Source organism: Equus quagga, chromosome 8, assembly GCF_021613505.1.
Source record: "Equus quagga isolate Etosha38 chromosome 8, UCLA_HA_Equagga_1.0, whole genome shotgun sequence".
NCBI classification, from domain to species: domain Eukaryota; kingdom Metazoa; phylum Chordata; class Mammalia; order Perissodactyla; family Equidae; genus Equus; species Equus quagga.
The window spans coordinates 80,918,789-80,931,475 of record NC_060274.1 but is presented as its reverse complement, the minus strand read 5'-3'; the positions used below and the strand labels follow the sequence as shown (position 1 = coordinate 80,931,475).

The following is a 12,687-nucleotide window of genomic DNA, read 5'->3' as shown; positions in this document are numbered from 1 at the left end:
GTTGATTTATTGCCGTTTTTCCCCAAACTATTCTGTCTCCTGGTTTTGGTTTTAGCTTGTAGGATTGGGAGCTTCTGGAAGCTTGTTTGACCTTCTCTGACCTTCTGTTGCTTTTATCTACAGTGTAACATGGCCAACTGATAACCCCTCATGTGGGAACGAAGGGCATTCCAGGGATTTTTTTCCAATATTTGATCCCGGGAGTGGTTTTTGTCTTTTTAGAGAAATCATCCTGTCCTATGAGCTCTCCTTTGAAAGGCTACTTCACTCTTTTTGGAACTAGGTAGGCTGTAACCCCTAAGGAGAGGCATTCAAGTACTGGTTTCTTCTAAGATTGATAGACAGTATCGTATTTCATCAAATCCAAGATTTCATCCATTGTAAGATGTACCACTAAGAAAGAACACTGCCAGTTAAACCACATCACCCATCAATTTTAAAACATCCTGATTTCAGAGATGTTAAGATGTGAAAAAAGTACGTATTAAAATTGATGAGATGTGGTATACAAATTGGGTTGCCTGGAATGAGTTAGAATGGAATTCTAACTCCTGTTAGAATTCAGGTGAGCAGACGTTTATTTCACCTGGGCTTTTCACAGTGTCTGACACCTGGACTGTCCCCGTCGCTGAACTCCTCGTCTTCTCTCTAAACCCACCTCTCTGTGACTCCCTCTGAGGTGCTGGTTGGTAAGGCCTAAGTCCCGTTGTCTCAGCCAGAAATCTGAGAATTGATGTGGCTCCTTCCTCGCCATCTCTCCTATTCCTCGTCTCTCTCTAGTTTATTCTACCTCTTAAATATCTGTCTTACCTGTTCCCATTGCCCCAGCCTCACAGCCTTGTCCCTGGTGCAGGCTCCACCATCTCTTACCTGGATGTCTGAGGAGTCTCCCAGCTCGTCTTCCTGCACCCAGTCTCACCCTTTCGAGTTGGTTCTCTACACGGCAGACAATCAGATCACGTCACTATCTGGCTTATGCCCTTCTCTGCTCTTCACTGTTGTAGGATGATGTCCACACCTCCCTCTGGTTGACGAGGCCCAGCTTTGGCTCTTGAGCCTCATTTCTCACCATTGTCCCCTCATACCCTCCTCCCCTCATACTCTCCAGGCCAGTGCCCTGAATTTTTTTCAGTTCTGGGGATTAACGCCCCAGGCTCTTTCTCACCTCCAAACCTTGTCTGAAGGCTCCTTCACTCCTGTCCACACAGACTCCCTCCCTCCGCTTCACCTGGCCAATTCCTCACGTGAGCCCCCACTTCCCTCGGCAGCCACATCACCCCACGACTCCCATATTAGGACAGCAGGCATGTTGTGTGTTAATGCATGTTGTAACTTTCTGATTCCATGTCTGTGTCCCTCCTGGAATGTCCCCTTTTGTTCACCTTTGGCCTTGCACAGTGCTCGCAGCATACTAAGCACTGTTTGGTTGGAAGAATAATTGGTTCATCTTCATTTTGCATCTGAGGAGCCTGAAATGAAGAATCTGATTAGTTTGCCTGGACTCAGGATTTAAGCCAGGGCCACAAAACACATGATTTTTCCAGTCCAGCTGCTGATGCACAGAGCTTGGAAAGAGAAAAATGTCCCAAGGGTGACTGTGAATTCCCCTCTCTGCATCAGCTTCAGTTGGTCTATCATCTTTCAGATCTGCTGCATCTCATCAACTTCTGGCAGTTAATTAATGACTCCATCTGAAAGGTCGAACGTCTGTAATTGCTCAGTCATTTTTCTCCTCCTTCTCTCCCTAGTTGTATGTGAGTGAGATAAGGTATTATATAGACTATAGCATGAACAGAGGTGGGGCAGTCACAGTGTGGGGTGGCCGGTCACTTTGGTAACAATGTGTGGTTAGCATTGTACTCCAATTTTGATTTTTTTCAGGCCTTTTACAATCTGGAAGTCACAGCCATGTGAGAGAGATTGTGGCTTTTCTCGCTATAGTGAAGTGGAGGCCCCAGGGCTCAGTAGTTCAGGTTTCTAGATTTCCCTGGCTCTGGCTCTGGGTTGTGCATCTCCAGTGTGTGGGAAGTTTCTCTGATAGTTGAAATGGAGACTCTTGGTTGGTGGTGAGGAGCCAGCCTGTGGGTGGCTGCTTCGGTTTCCGAGAGAATCCACAGCTAGTCTCTGGGAAGCTTTCACAGGAGGATTGAGCAGAAAGGCTGCTCGTTCGTTAACAAGCATGTATTAAGTACCTTCTGTATGCAGTGTCCTGAGGAGGTCCAGGAGGGAGAGGGAAGACAGACACAGGGCTCAGGGTTGGACATGCTCAGCTGTGTTCTCATTCTGGCCATTATTAGCCGTGTGCCTTTGGGTCACTGGCTTATGAGCTCTCGCTACTTCTTGTCCCTCTGTAAAATAAGGGTGACAATAACTTCATGAAACAGGTGTCTTTAGTTGCAAAGAACATCTGTTAATACCTCACATAAGGAAACATCCTGAGGGAGGGATGCGTCGTCACCCTGAACCAGTGGTTTCTGGTGGATGGTTAATTCAGTGGCTCTGTGGAGCCCCCTTGTGGCAGCCTCCATGCATTGTTTCTCCCAGCTGCCTATTTCTCTTCTTGGTCCCCAAATGGCCGCATTGCAGACAACAAGGTCCAGAGGCACTCTTCCTTGTTCCTCTTTTTAAGAGAGAAGAATCTTCCTGAGAACCCCCAATAGACTTTTCCTCAGGTCTCAATGGCCAGAACTGCCACAGATGGCCCATCCTACTGCAATCCCTGCTGAGAACACTGGAGTTACCCAAATTGGCTGAGACATTCATCTGTGGGGCTGGGCCCACCCCCTCCATCTTCTAGGACCAGGCATCCACACCTGAGCAGAATTGGGGTAGGCAGCTAGTGGTCACCACAGGCCGGAGCTGTCAGTCAGAGCCTTCCAGGCCGACGGTGCTCAGTGCAGTGCCTGTACAAACACAACAGGCACCACTGAAGGGCCACTTCCCTCCCTTCCCTCTCCCATGCATGCCCATGGGAAAAAGGGGAGAGGCATGTCCCCCTGGAGGAGTGAACAGGAGGAAAGCAGCAATGGCATGTACATTTCAGGATTTTAGGAGGTGGTTACCGAAATGGAACTCTCGTCACGGCCTTGGCTGGGGGTTTTGCCATGTCTGTAGACTGGAAGAGGTTGGCTATCAAAAGAGAAGCAGACTTTGCTGTTTAATGAAATGTCAGAAGAGCAAAGCCAAGTTTACAAGCAGCATGCATGCCTCTAATCTAAACAGCCTTTCTAATTTTCCCACTGTACAGCTGGCCTGTGAACACACACTTCTCCTTTCACTATAGTGTTAGCCAATAATCAAAACCCTTTGGGAGAAATACTTAAATTACTAAGGCCTTAATCATTGGAACTGGTATATATCTGCGTTTCTGTGGTTGGTAATTCTTGCTTAATACTCTTGCAAGAGCAGGCCGGGCGCCATCTTCGGACTCTCCTGAGCATCTCGATCTCTGTTCCTGGGGAGACGTTGGAACTGGCACTTGCAGTCCTGCACTGTTTCTTCAGGCTGTGTTTGCACCCTCTGCCTCTTGCTCTCAGTTTTTCGAGGAGTGTAGTAGAGGAGATCAGGCACATTCAGGGTGGGTGGACTTGGACTAGAGTAGTGTGGCAGAAGGAGCACTGGTCCAAGAGTTAGAAGATGTGTGCTGATTTTGACTCTGCCACTAATATACCACGTGATTCAGGCAAATCCGTTACCTCTGAGGGGCGTGGTCTCTGTTTCAGAGCGCAGATGTTGGATTAGGTCAGGTGATGGGGACCACCTGCCTCCCAGGCCCCTGAAGGCATTGCGAATCAGTCAGAGCCTTCTTGCTCCTCACTGTCTCCCGGCCTAGACTCAGTCTTAGAACCCTTTTCCCTATAGCTAGGCAGTGATCGCTGACAGATCTATCACAGGTGATACTCAAGATGAAACTGGTTTTCCACCCCAGAATTAGGAATTCCTGGGGCCCTTGTAGATTTATAATTTCCCCACAGCAGACTGGGTCAAAGCTGATGGCTCCTACTCAAGGGCTGTTACACAGGAGGATCGTGGCAGCAGTGTCTGCCTTGGTTTTGTTCACGGAGGAATCCCCAGCATCTAGCTCCGTGCCTGGAACGTAACAGGACTCAGTTATCTGGGGGTTGAATGAATGAATTCTGGGTGGTGATCTGCATGAGAAAGCATGCCCTCCCTAGCTGGGACTGCATTTATGCTTTGGAAAAGAAAGCTACTTCCCTCTTTCTTTTGGATGTTGTTAGAGTTTTAAAAGTCTTCTCTGGGTTTCTTCTCTGTGAAGTTGCATTTTGGCTTTTAAAGCCTTAGAAGTAGAGAGGATGGAAATTAAAGCTTCAGCCTAGGAGAGGAGGCAGCTTTATTAGGCTGAGCCTGGGGGCTTTTATGTGCTTTTGGAGAAGAGCCTGTCTTCCTGCTTGCTGCCCTGGCCCACAGCCTGGTCCTCAGCAGCCGAGCTGGGCTCTGAGCCATCTTCTCAACCGCCATCCCTGCCTACTGCCTCCCAGCAGCTCCAGCCTGGTCTCCTCTCCCAGCCAGCTCCTGTCGTGTGTCTGTACAGCCATTTTCTTAATTGCTTTGAGGGTCCACTCCCCGGCTGAGCGCTCACTTCATGAAGCACCCTGAAAATTGTGGCCAGGTCTTTGACCAGCTTAGAAAGGGATCTTTTTTTTTTTTAAAAGATTTTTTTAACTTTTTTTTTCTTTTTCTCCCGAAAGCCCCCCAGTACATAGTTGTATATTCTTCGTTGTGGGTCCTTCTAGTTGTGGCATGTGGGGCGCTGCCTCAGCGTGGTTTGATGAGCAGTGCCATGTCTGCGCCCAGGATTCGAACCAACGAAACACTGGGCCGCCTGCAGCAGAGCCTGCGAACTTAACCACTCAGCCACGGGGCCAGCCCCTAGAAAGGGATCTTGATTTGGTTTCCCAGCCAATAGTAGAAGAAAAGAAACATTTACAGAAGGATACGGTCTGGGTCACTTTATGCAAGACCTCACTAAATATAAGCCTCATAGCCAATTCTTGTCTTACAGATGTGCAAACTGAGGCTCAAAGTCAGGAGGTAGTAACCCAGTGAGTAGGAGATAAAGCTGGGGACCACCTCCAGGCTCAGTCCAGGTGTCTGTGTTACACAGAGCTGTCAGGTTCACAGTAGGATGATCCCACAGGAGAATGGGGTGAGGGGGCTCAGCGAGCCCACTGGGTGAGGAAAGGGCTCACTTCCCCATTTAGTGTGTACCCCCCTTCACTTGCGTCCAGATGTGTTCCTCTGGGTCCAACCCTTTAAAATTGATTCTACTATGCCTCTGTCTCGGTGGCCTCCTGTTCTTGCTTTCATGTTGCCATTCCCCAGGAAGAGAGAGGCACCTTGGGCTGTCCTTAAAAATACCTGTAAAGAGGATGAGGAACATCTGGCTGCTCATTTTCTCCTGGAAGAGCTTCTGCCCCATTTCTCCTGTCTAGGGCATTGGCCCCTGGCTGGACTCGGGGAGAGACTTCTCCTTTTTTTTAATTGAGGTATAATTGACATATAACATTACATTAGTTTCAGGTGTACAACATAATGATTCAATATTTGTAGGCATCGTGAAATGATCACTGCACTGAGTCTAGTTAACATCGGTTACCACACATAGTTACAAATATTTTTTTTCTTCTGATGAGAACTTTTAAGATTTACTTTCTGAGCAACTTCCAAATATACAATATGGTATTATTAACTATAGTCTCCATGCTGTGCAGTGCCTCCCCATGACTTAAAGATAACTAGAAGTTTGTACCTTTTGATCCCCTTCACCTATTTTGCCCACACCTCAGCCCCCTTCCCCCTGCCTCTGGCAATCGCCAATCTATTCTCTGTATTATGAGTTCAGTTTTTTGGTTTTTTTTTACATTCCACATATAAGTGAGATCATATGGTACTTGTCTTTCCCTGACTTATTTCATTTAATGTAATGCCCTCGAGGTCCATCCATGTTGTCACAAATGGCATGATTTCATTCTTTTTTTCTGGTTGAATAATATTGCATTGTGTATATATACCGCATTTTCTTTATCCATTCATCCATCAATGGACACTTAAGTTGTTTCCATGTCTTGGCTATTGTAAATAATGCTGCAATGAACATGAGGGTGCATGTATCATTTTAAGTTAGTGTTTTCATTTTATTCTGTTAAATACACAGAAGAAGAATTGCTGGATCATATGGTAGTTCTATTTCTGATTTTTTGAGGAACTGCCATACTATTTTCCATAGTGGCTGCACCAGTGTACATTCCCACCAACAGTGCACAAGGGTTCCCTTTTTTCCACATCCTCACCAACACTTGTTATTTCTTGTCTTTTTGATACTAGCTGTTCTAACAGGTGTGAGCGAGATCTCATTGTGGTTTTGATTTACATTTCTGTGATGATTAGTGATGATGAATACCTTTTCATGTACCTGTTGCCCATTTGTATGTCGTCTTTGGAAAAATGTCTATTCAAATCTTCTGCCCATTTTTTAATTGGATTGTTTGTTTTTTTACTATTGAGTTATATGAGTTCTTTATATATTTTGAATATTAACCTCTTATGAAACCTGTGATTTGCAAATATTTTCTCACAGTCAGTAGGTTACCTTTTCCTTTTGTTGATGGTTTCCTTTGCTGTGCAGAAGCTTTTTAGTGTTATCTAGTCCCGCTTGTTTATTTTTGCTTTTACTATCTCTGTCAGATTCAAAAAATCATTGCCAAGACTGATGTCAAAGAACTTACTGCATATGTTTTCTTCTAAGAGTTTTATGATTTCAGTTCTTACTGGTGCAAGTCTTTAATCCATTTTGAGTTAATTTTTTTTGTGGTTTAAGCTAGTGGTCCAGTTTCATTCTTTTGCATGTGGCTGTCCAGTTTTCCGAATACCATTTATTGAAGAGACTGTCCTTTCTCCCATTGTAAGTTCTTGGCTCCTTTGTCATAAATTAATTGACCATATATGTGAGGGTTTATTTTTGGGCTCTCTACTCTGTTCCATTGTTCTATGTGTCTGTTTTTATGCCAATACCATACTGTTTTGATTACTATAGCTTTGTAATATAGTTTGAAATTAGGGAGCCTGATGCCTCCAGCTTTGTTCTTCTTTTTCAGTATTGCTTTGGTTATTTGGGGTCTTTTGCACTTCATAGACATTTTAGGATTGTATGTTCTATTTCTGGGGAAAGTGCCATTGGAATTTTGATAGGGATTGCATGGAATCTGTGGCTTGCTTTGGTTAGTATGGACATTTTAACAGTGTTGATTCTTCCAGTCCTTGAGTGTGAACTATCTTTCCGCTTATTTGTGTCTTCTTCAGTTTCTTCCATTGATGTCTTATAGTTTTCAGTGTACAGGTCTTTCACCTCCTTGGTTAAATTTATTCCTAGGTATTTTATTCTTTTTGATGCAATTATAAGTGGGATTGTTTTCTTAATTTCTCTTCTGATTATTCGTTGTCAGTCTATAGAAATGTTACCAACTTTTTGTATATTGATTTTTTTTATCCTGCAACTTCACTGTTTATGAGTTCCAACAGTTTTTTCGTGGAGTCTTTAGGGTTTTATATATATAATATCATGTCACCCGAAAATAGTGAGTTTTACTTCTTCCTTTCCAATTTGTATGTCTTTTGTTTCTTTTTCTTGCCTGATTGCTCTGGCTAGGACCTTCAAATCTATATTGAATAAGAGTGGTGAGAGTGGGCATCCTTGTCTTGTTCCTGATCTTAGAGGAAAAGCTTTCAGATTTTTACCGTTGAGTATGATGTTAGCTGTGGGCTTGTCATATGTGGCTTTTATTACATTGAGGTGTGTTCCCTCCAAACCCACTTTGTTGAGAGTTTTTATCATAAATGCTTGTTGAATTTTGTCAAATGTTTTTTCTGCATCTGTTGAGATGCTCATGTGATTTTTATCCTTGATTTTGTAATGTGGTGTATCACATTGATTCATTTGCAGATGTTGAACCATCCTTGCATCCTGGAATAATTCTCACTTGATGATGGTGTATGATTCTTTTAAAGCACTGTTGAATTTGGTTTGTTAATATTTTGTTGAGGGTTTTTGCATCTATGTTCATCGGGGATATTGGCCTGTGATTTTCTTTTCTTGTGGTATCCTTGTCTGGTTTTGGTATCAGGATGATGCTGGCCTTGTAAAAGGGGTTTGGAAGCATTCCCTCTTTTCTGTTTTTTGGAAAGAGTTTGAGAAGGATTGGTATTAATTATTTTTTGAATATTTGACAGACTTTACCAGTGAAACTGTCTGGTCCTGGACTTTTGTTTGTTAGGAGGCTTTCGATTTCTGAATCAATCTCCTTACTAGCAATTGGTCTGTTCAGATTTTCTGTTTCTTCATGATTCAGTGGTGCTGGGGGTGGGGTGGAGGGAGTTTTAGTCTAAGTCTAATCCTTTAGGATTTATGTGATAAATTATTCCGTTATCCACCAGCCAGGTGGATAGCATAGGTCTAGGCAGCAATAAAAGAAGTGGGGTACTCTGTCCTCCAGGAGCTTATGGTCCAGAGGTATTTTTTAAGTACAGTTTATTTTTGAATAATTGATATGTTCACATGGTTTAAATGTCAAAATGTCAAAAGTGAAAAGGTGGAAAGTCTCCTACCTCTGACCTCCCAGCCCTCTAGTTGCCCGCGCAGGAGGCAACCACTGACTGGTAAGGGTTTTCTTCCAGCTCTTTCTGAAGGCAGTCTGTCTGTGTTGTTCAGTGGTTCATAATAGGGCCCAGGAAAGATGGAGCTAATAGGGACAACCCAGGGAAGAATTTTGTAAAGGCCCACGGCTGCAGCCGTCAGGAGGTAGGGACTGGGATGACAGGGAGGTGCGGATATTCTGCCACGGCTGCGTGGGGCTATGTGAAGGGTTAGTAGCTTCAACCTCTCTGGGCCTCCTTGTTCCTCATTTATGAAACCCCTAATCTTGGGTTTTAAACTTTTTTGTTCCTTGAGCTCCTTTAGCAATCTAAAGGAACCCATGGACCTCTTTAAATACATATAATAAAACATAGGGGATTGTAAATGTAAATGAATTACATGGAAATATGGCTTGTTTCCCCACTTGGTGGGCCCGGGGGAGTCCCATCGCACAGTGATTCCTGCTCTGAGGAAGGCCGGAGCCAGGGTCCAGCTCCCATGAGCTGTTTAGGTTCCTGGCACTGCTTGGGGCCTGGAGTTGTTGACTAGGAGAGGAGATGGGGGAAGAATTCCCTCCGAGATGGCTTTGCAAAGAGTCAAATGCACGATCCATTTTCCCTGGTCATTAGCTTCCTCCCTGCCCCCAGTCTCCTCTCCTAACTGAGAATGAGTAAGTTTGTCCAGCATTCGGTTTCCAAGCGGTGGTAGCACTGGTCCGGGAAACAGAATCCCAGCCACCTGGGTGGGAAGTGCCTTCTGGGTGGACGCTGTCTGCCTGCGCTTGCAGCCCAGGAGAGCGTTTCTCAGCCGGCCTGCGTGAGTTGTAGCTGTGTCACTCTCTCCTCCTCGGTCACTCGAATCTTAGCTTTGGAGATGGGCCCTGTCCCTGGCCAAGCTTCTGTTCCTTGCCCCGTCGTGGGGTCACCCACAGGGGCATTCCGAGGGCAGCGAAGCCTCGTAGGTGCCTGGCTGGGCTGGCAAACATCTCAGGACTGTCCTGCCTTCAGAGGCAGAAGGAAGTTACATTCCTGCTATTGACTTTTTCCCTCTTCCTTCTGGTGTTTGGGGTGGGGTGACATGGAGGATCTTGGGGGAGGTGGGCGTTTTCAGCAATGGAGTCTTGGGTAGTCTAGGCTGAGTTTTTTCGTTTCAAACAATTTAACATTGGCTAAGACAGCATCAAGCATCTTAGTGGGTCTGTTTAAGGCACATAGCAGCGCAGTGATTTCCACTGCACCAGAGTCAATTCAGAGTGCTCGAGGCGACCTTCACCCATTCCTCTGTCATTAGTTCTGGGGTTGGAGGCTGGGAGGTGCTGCTTCTGATGTGTGTGTTCAAATAGGGAGGAGCCAATACCTACACTGTAATAGGGAGTCGATTTTCAAGAATCTGCTAGAAGATGGAATTGTGTACAATGGGAGGAGAAGATTAGAAAGGGCTGGTTCTGATGCTCGTTCTGCCTGGCAGATATGCTGGCTCTCATCCTCAAAGTCTGTGGCTCGAGGACCAAACACCGTCTCCTAGGAAGATTTGTATCATTCTCTAAACCATACTGCTAATCCTCTATCTTCCATATGTTTTCTCTCTTTCACTCATAGATGCATACATACTCACACATTTACACATTCATTAAGGCAAACAGATAAAGAGGGAAAAAGCCCACAAGTTTTATTTATGCATTTATTTCAAAAATACATAACGAGCTCTTGCTGTGTACTAGGCACTGTCCTGAAACAAGCAGTAATCCAAATGGGCACAGCCCCTGCTTCCGTGGGGTTTACAGTCCACGGGGAGGAGACGGGCAACCAACAAACAAACGAATGACCTAGAACGGTATCGTGTGGAAATATGCTCTCTGGAGAAGTGGTCTCAGTATGTGACAGTGTGACGGCATGGCGGTCTACACAGGTGAGGAGGGAACGCCTGCCTCCCTGAGGAAGTTTCTAGCATCAGTGAGATGTGGGGGTCAGGGGGACATGGTGCCAAGGCCTTGGGGTGGGCATGTGCCTGGTGTGTTTAAGGCGCAGAGAGAAAGCGGGAAGGTGGGGTCAGCTGGGGGCAGGGGCCAGATCCAGAGACCTCACAGCCTGGGTGGGAGGTTGAAATGTGACTTAACCTTTGAAGGTTTCTGAGTGAGTGAGTGTGGAGGCGCAGAGGCGGAGTAATTTCACTCAAGGGCACCCCGCTGGAGGGGCAGAGCTGGCATTTGAACCCCAGCCGGGCAGGCTCCAAGCCTCTGCTTTATATGCCTTCTTGAAAGCAGAGCCCTGGGCAGCCTTTTTGTTGTTGCTATCCATTTATTTTTATTGCTTATTTAATATGTGTGAAACATTGTTATAATTTGCATTTCTTTGACCACCACTGAGCTTGAACAGTTTTTGGTCTTTACTTTTTTTATTGTGATAAAATATATATAATATAAAATTTGCCATTTTAACTGTTTTTAAGTATACAATTTAATGGCATTAAGTACATTACCACTGTTGTGCAGCCGTCAACAGTATCCCTTTCTAGAACTTTATTGTCATCCCAAACAGAAACTATAGCTGTCAAGCAAGACCTCCTCATTCTTCCTCTCCCCAGCCCCTAGTAACCTTCAGTCTACTTTCTGTCGCTATGAATTTGCCTAGTCTGGACATTCATATAAGTAGAATCATCCAATATTTGTCCTTTGTGTCTGGTTTATTTTGCTTACGTAATGTGTTCAGGGTTTGTTCATGTTGTAGTATGTGCAAGAACTTTATTCCTTTTATGGTTGAATGTTATCCCATTGTATGCATATACCATATTTGTCTATCCATCTGTTGAAGGACCCGGGCTGTTTCCACCCTGGGCAGCTTTTTATGTGGAGACAGGATCTTTCTAGCTACTCACTCCAGCTCTGAGGATACTTTCTGGAGCCTGGAGAATCTGCGTCTGCCTTGGGGGTGGGGGGCGGGCAGGGTGATCCTCCACTATGTGTGGTTAGGGGTGGTGCTGAGCTTCTTTAGGTAACTAACCCTGGACCGTTTCAACCGCCCAGGATGAGCACTGTGATTGTTCTCGTGCTGCCATCCACTCTGATTTGGTTCTTTTCCTGTCCTCTTCATAGGCTCACAGAGTCTCAGAGAGGTTATTTCATCATTTGCTTCTGAGCATGAAATCATCTCCTGCAGATGGAAATTTAGCTTGTTCTTGAAATTCCCCAGAGTAGCCATGTGGGAGCCCCAGGTCTCTACTGGGTGACCCTGGGCAGGTCATGCCTGACTGGCCTCAGTTTCCCCATCTATAAAGTGGTGTAAAACTCCTTCTAAGAGATTACGCATCCTTCCTGGAGAGACAGGTCAAGAAGTTCCTTTATAATTCAAATCCAGTGTCTTCCCTGCTACTTCTACTTTAAGCCTGTTCCTCTCTCCTCTCTGTGAGAAGCAACTGGTCACCATCCCCCCACAGTAATCCTGTATTTCCTGGGCCACGGCTGTGATGTTTGTGGTCCCTCAGCCTCTGATTAAATGACAAAGCAGAATTCCCAGGGTCTAAGGCAGATGGATGGCAGCTCTCCCACCGGTTGGGTTTCTTTTCTTCCTCCTTGACATCCAGTGCTGCCGGTTGACAGGAGGGCCCCCCCCCCCCCCCCGGGCTTCTCTCTGGTGCCCAGCCTTTCTCCAGAGGCCTGGCAGCTCCGCGGTGGCCTCGGGAGGGTTTGGTTGATGCCTTTCCAGGTGAACTGCCCCCTCTCTCATTGCTGGGAAATAAATGATGCTGGTTGTCATCTGTTCACTCCTCAGCCCCCAGCTGTGTGAGAGGAGAAAATTCAGGCTGCATCAATCTCCCCTGAGGCACTAGGCTACTCACAGCCATTTCTCTTTTTCAGAACAATAAATCTGAAAAATCCTGTGCTGCAGCAGATGCTGGAGAGGAAGAACGAGGTCCTGTGCATCCTGACACAGAAGATAGTGACAACGCAGAAGTGTGTGATATCTGAGCACATTCAGACTGAGGAGAAGTGCGGTGGCATGGTGGGGATCAAAACCAAGACCGTGCAGGTGTGTGCATCC

General features: G+C 45.7%; 1 protein-coding gene across 1 annotated transcript in view; it reads left to right on the top strand.

The window, feature by feature from the left end:
- The window catches only part of GSDME (gasdermin E), a 57,946-nt gene that overhangs the window by 19,008 nt on the left and 26,251 nt on the right, over positions 1 to 12,687 (top strand). Inside the window, exon 4 of the mRNA XM_046670639.1 lies at positions 12,504 to 12,675. Coding sequence (XP_046526595.1) covers positions 12,504 to 12,675 — 172 coding nt within the window. The remainder of the gene's footprint in view (positions 1 to 12,503; positions 12,676 to 12,687) is intronic.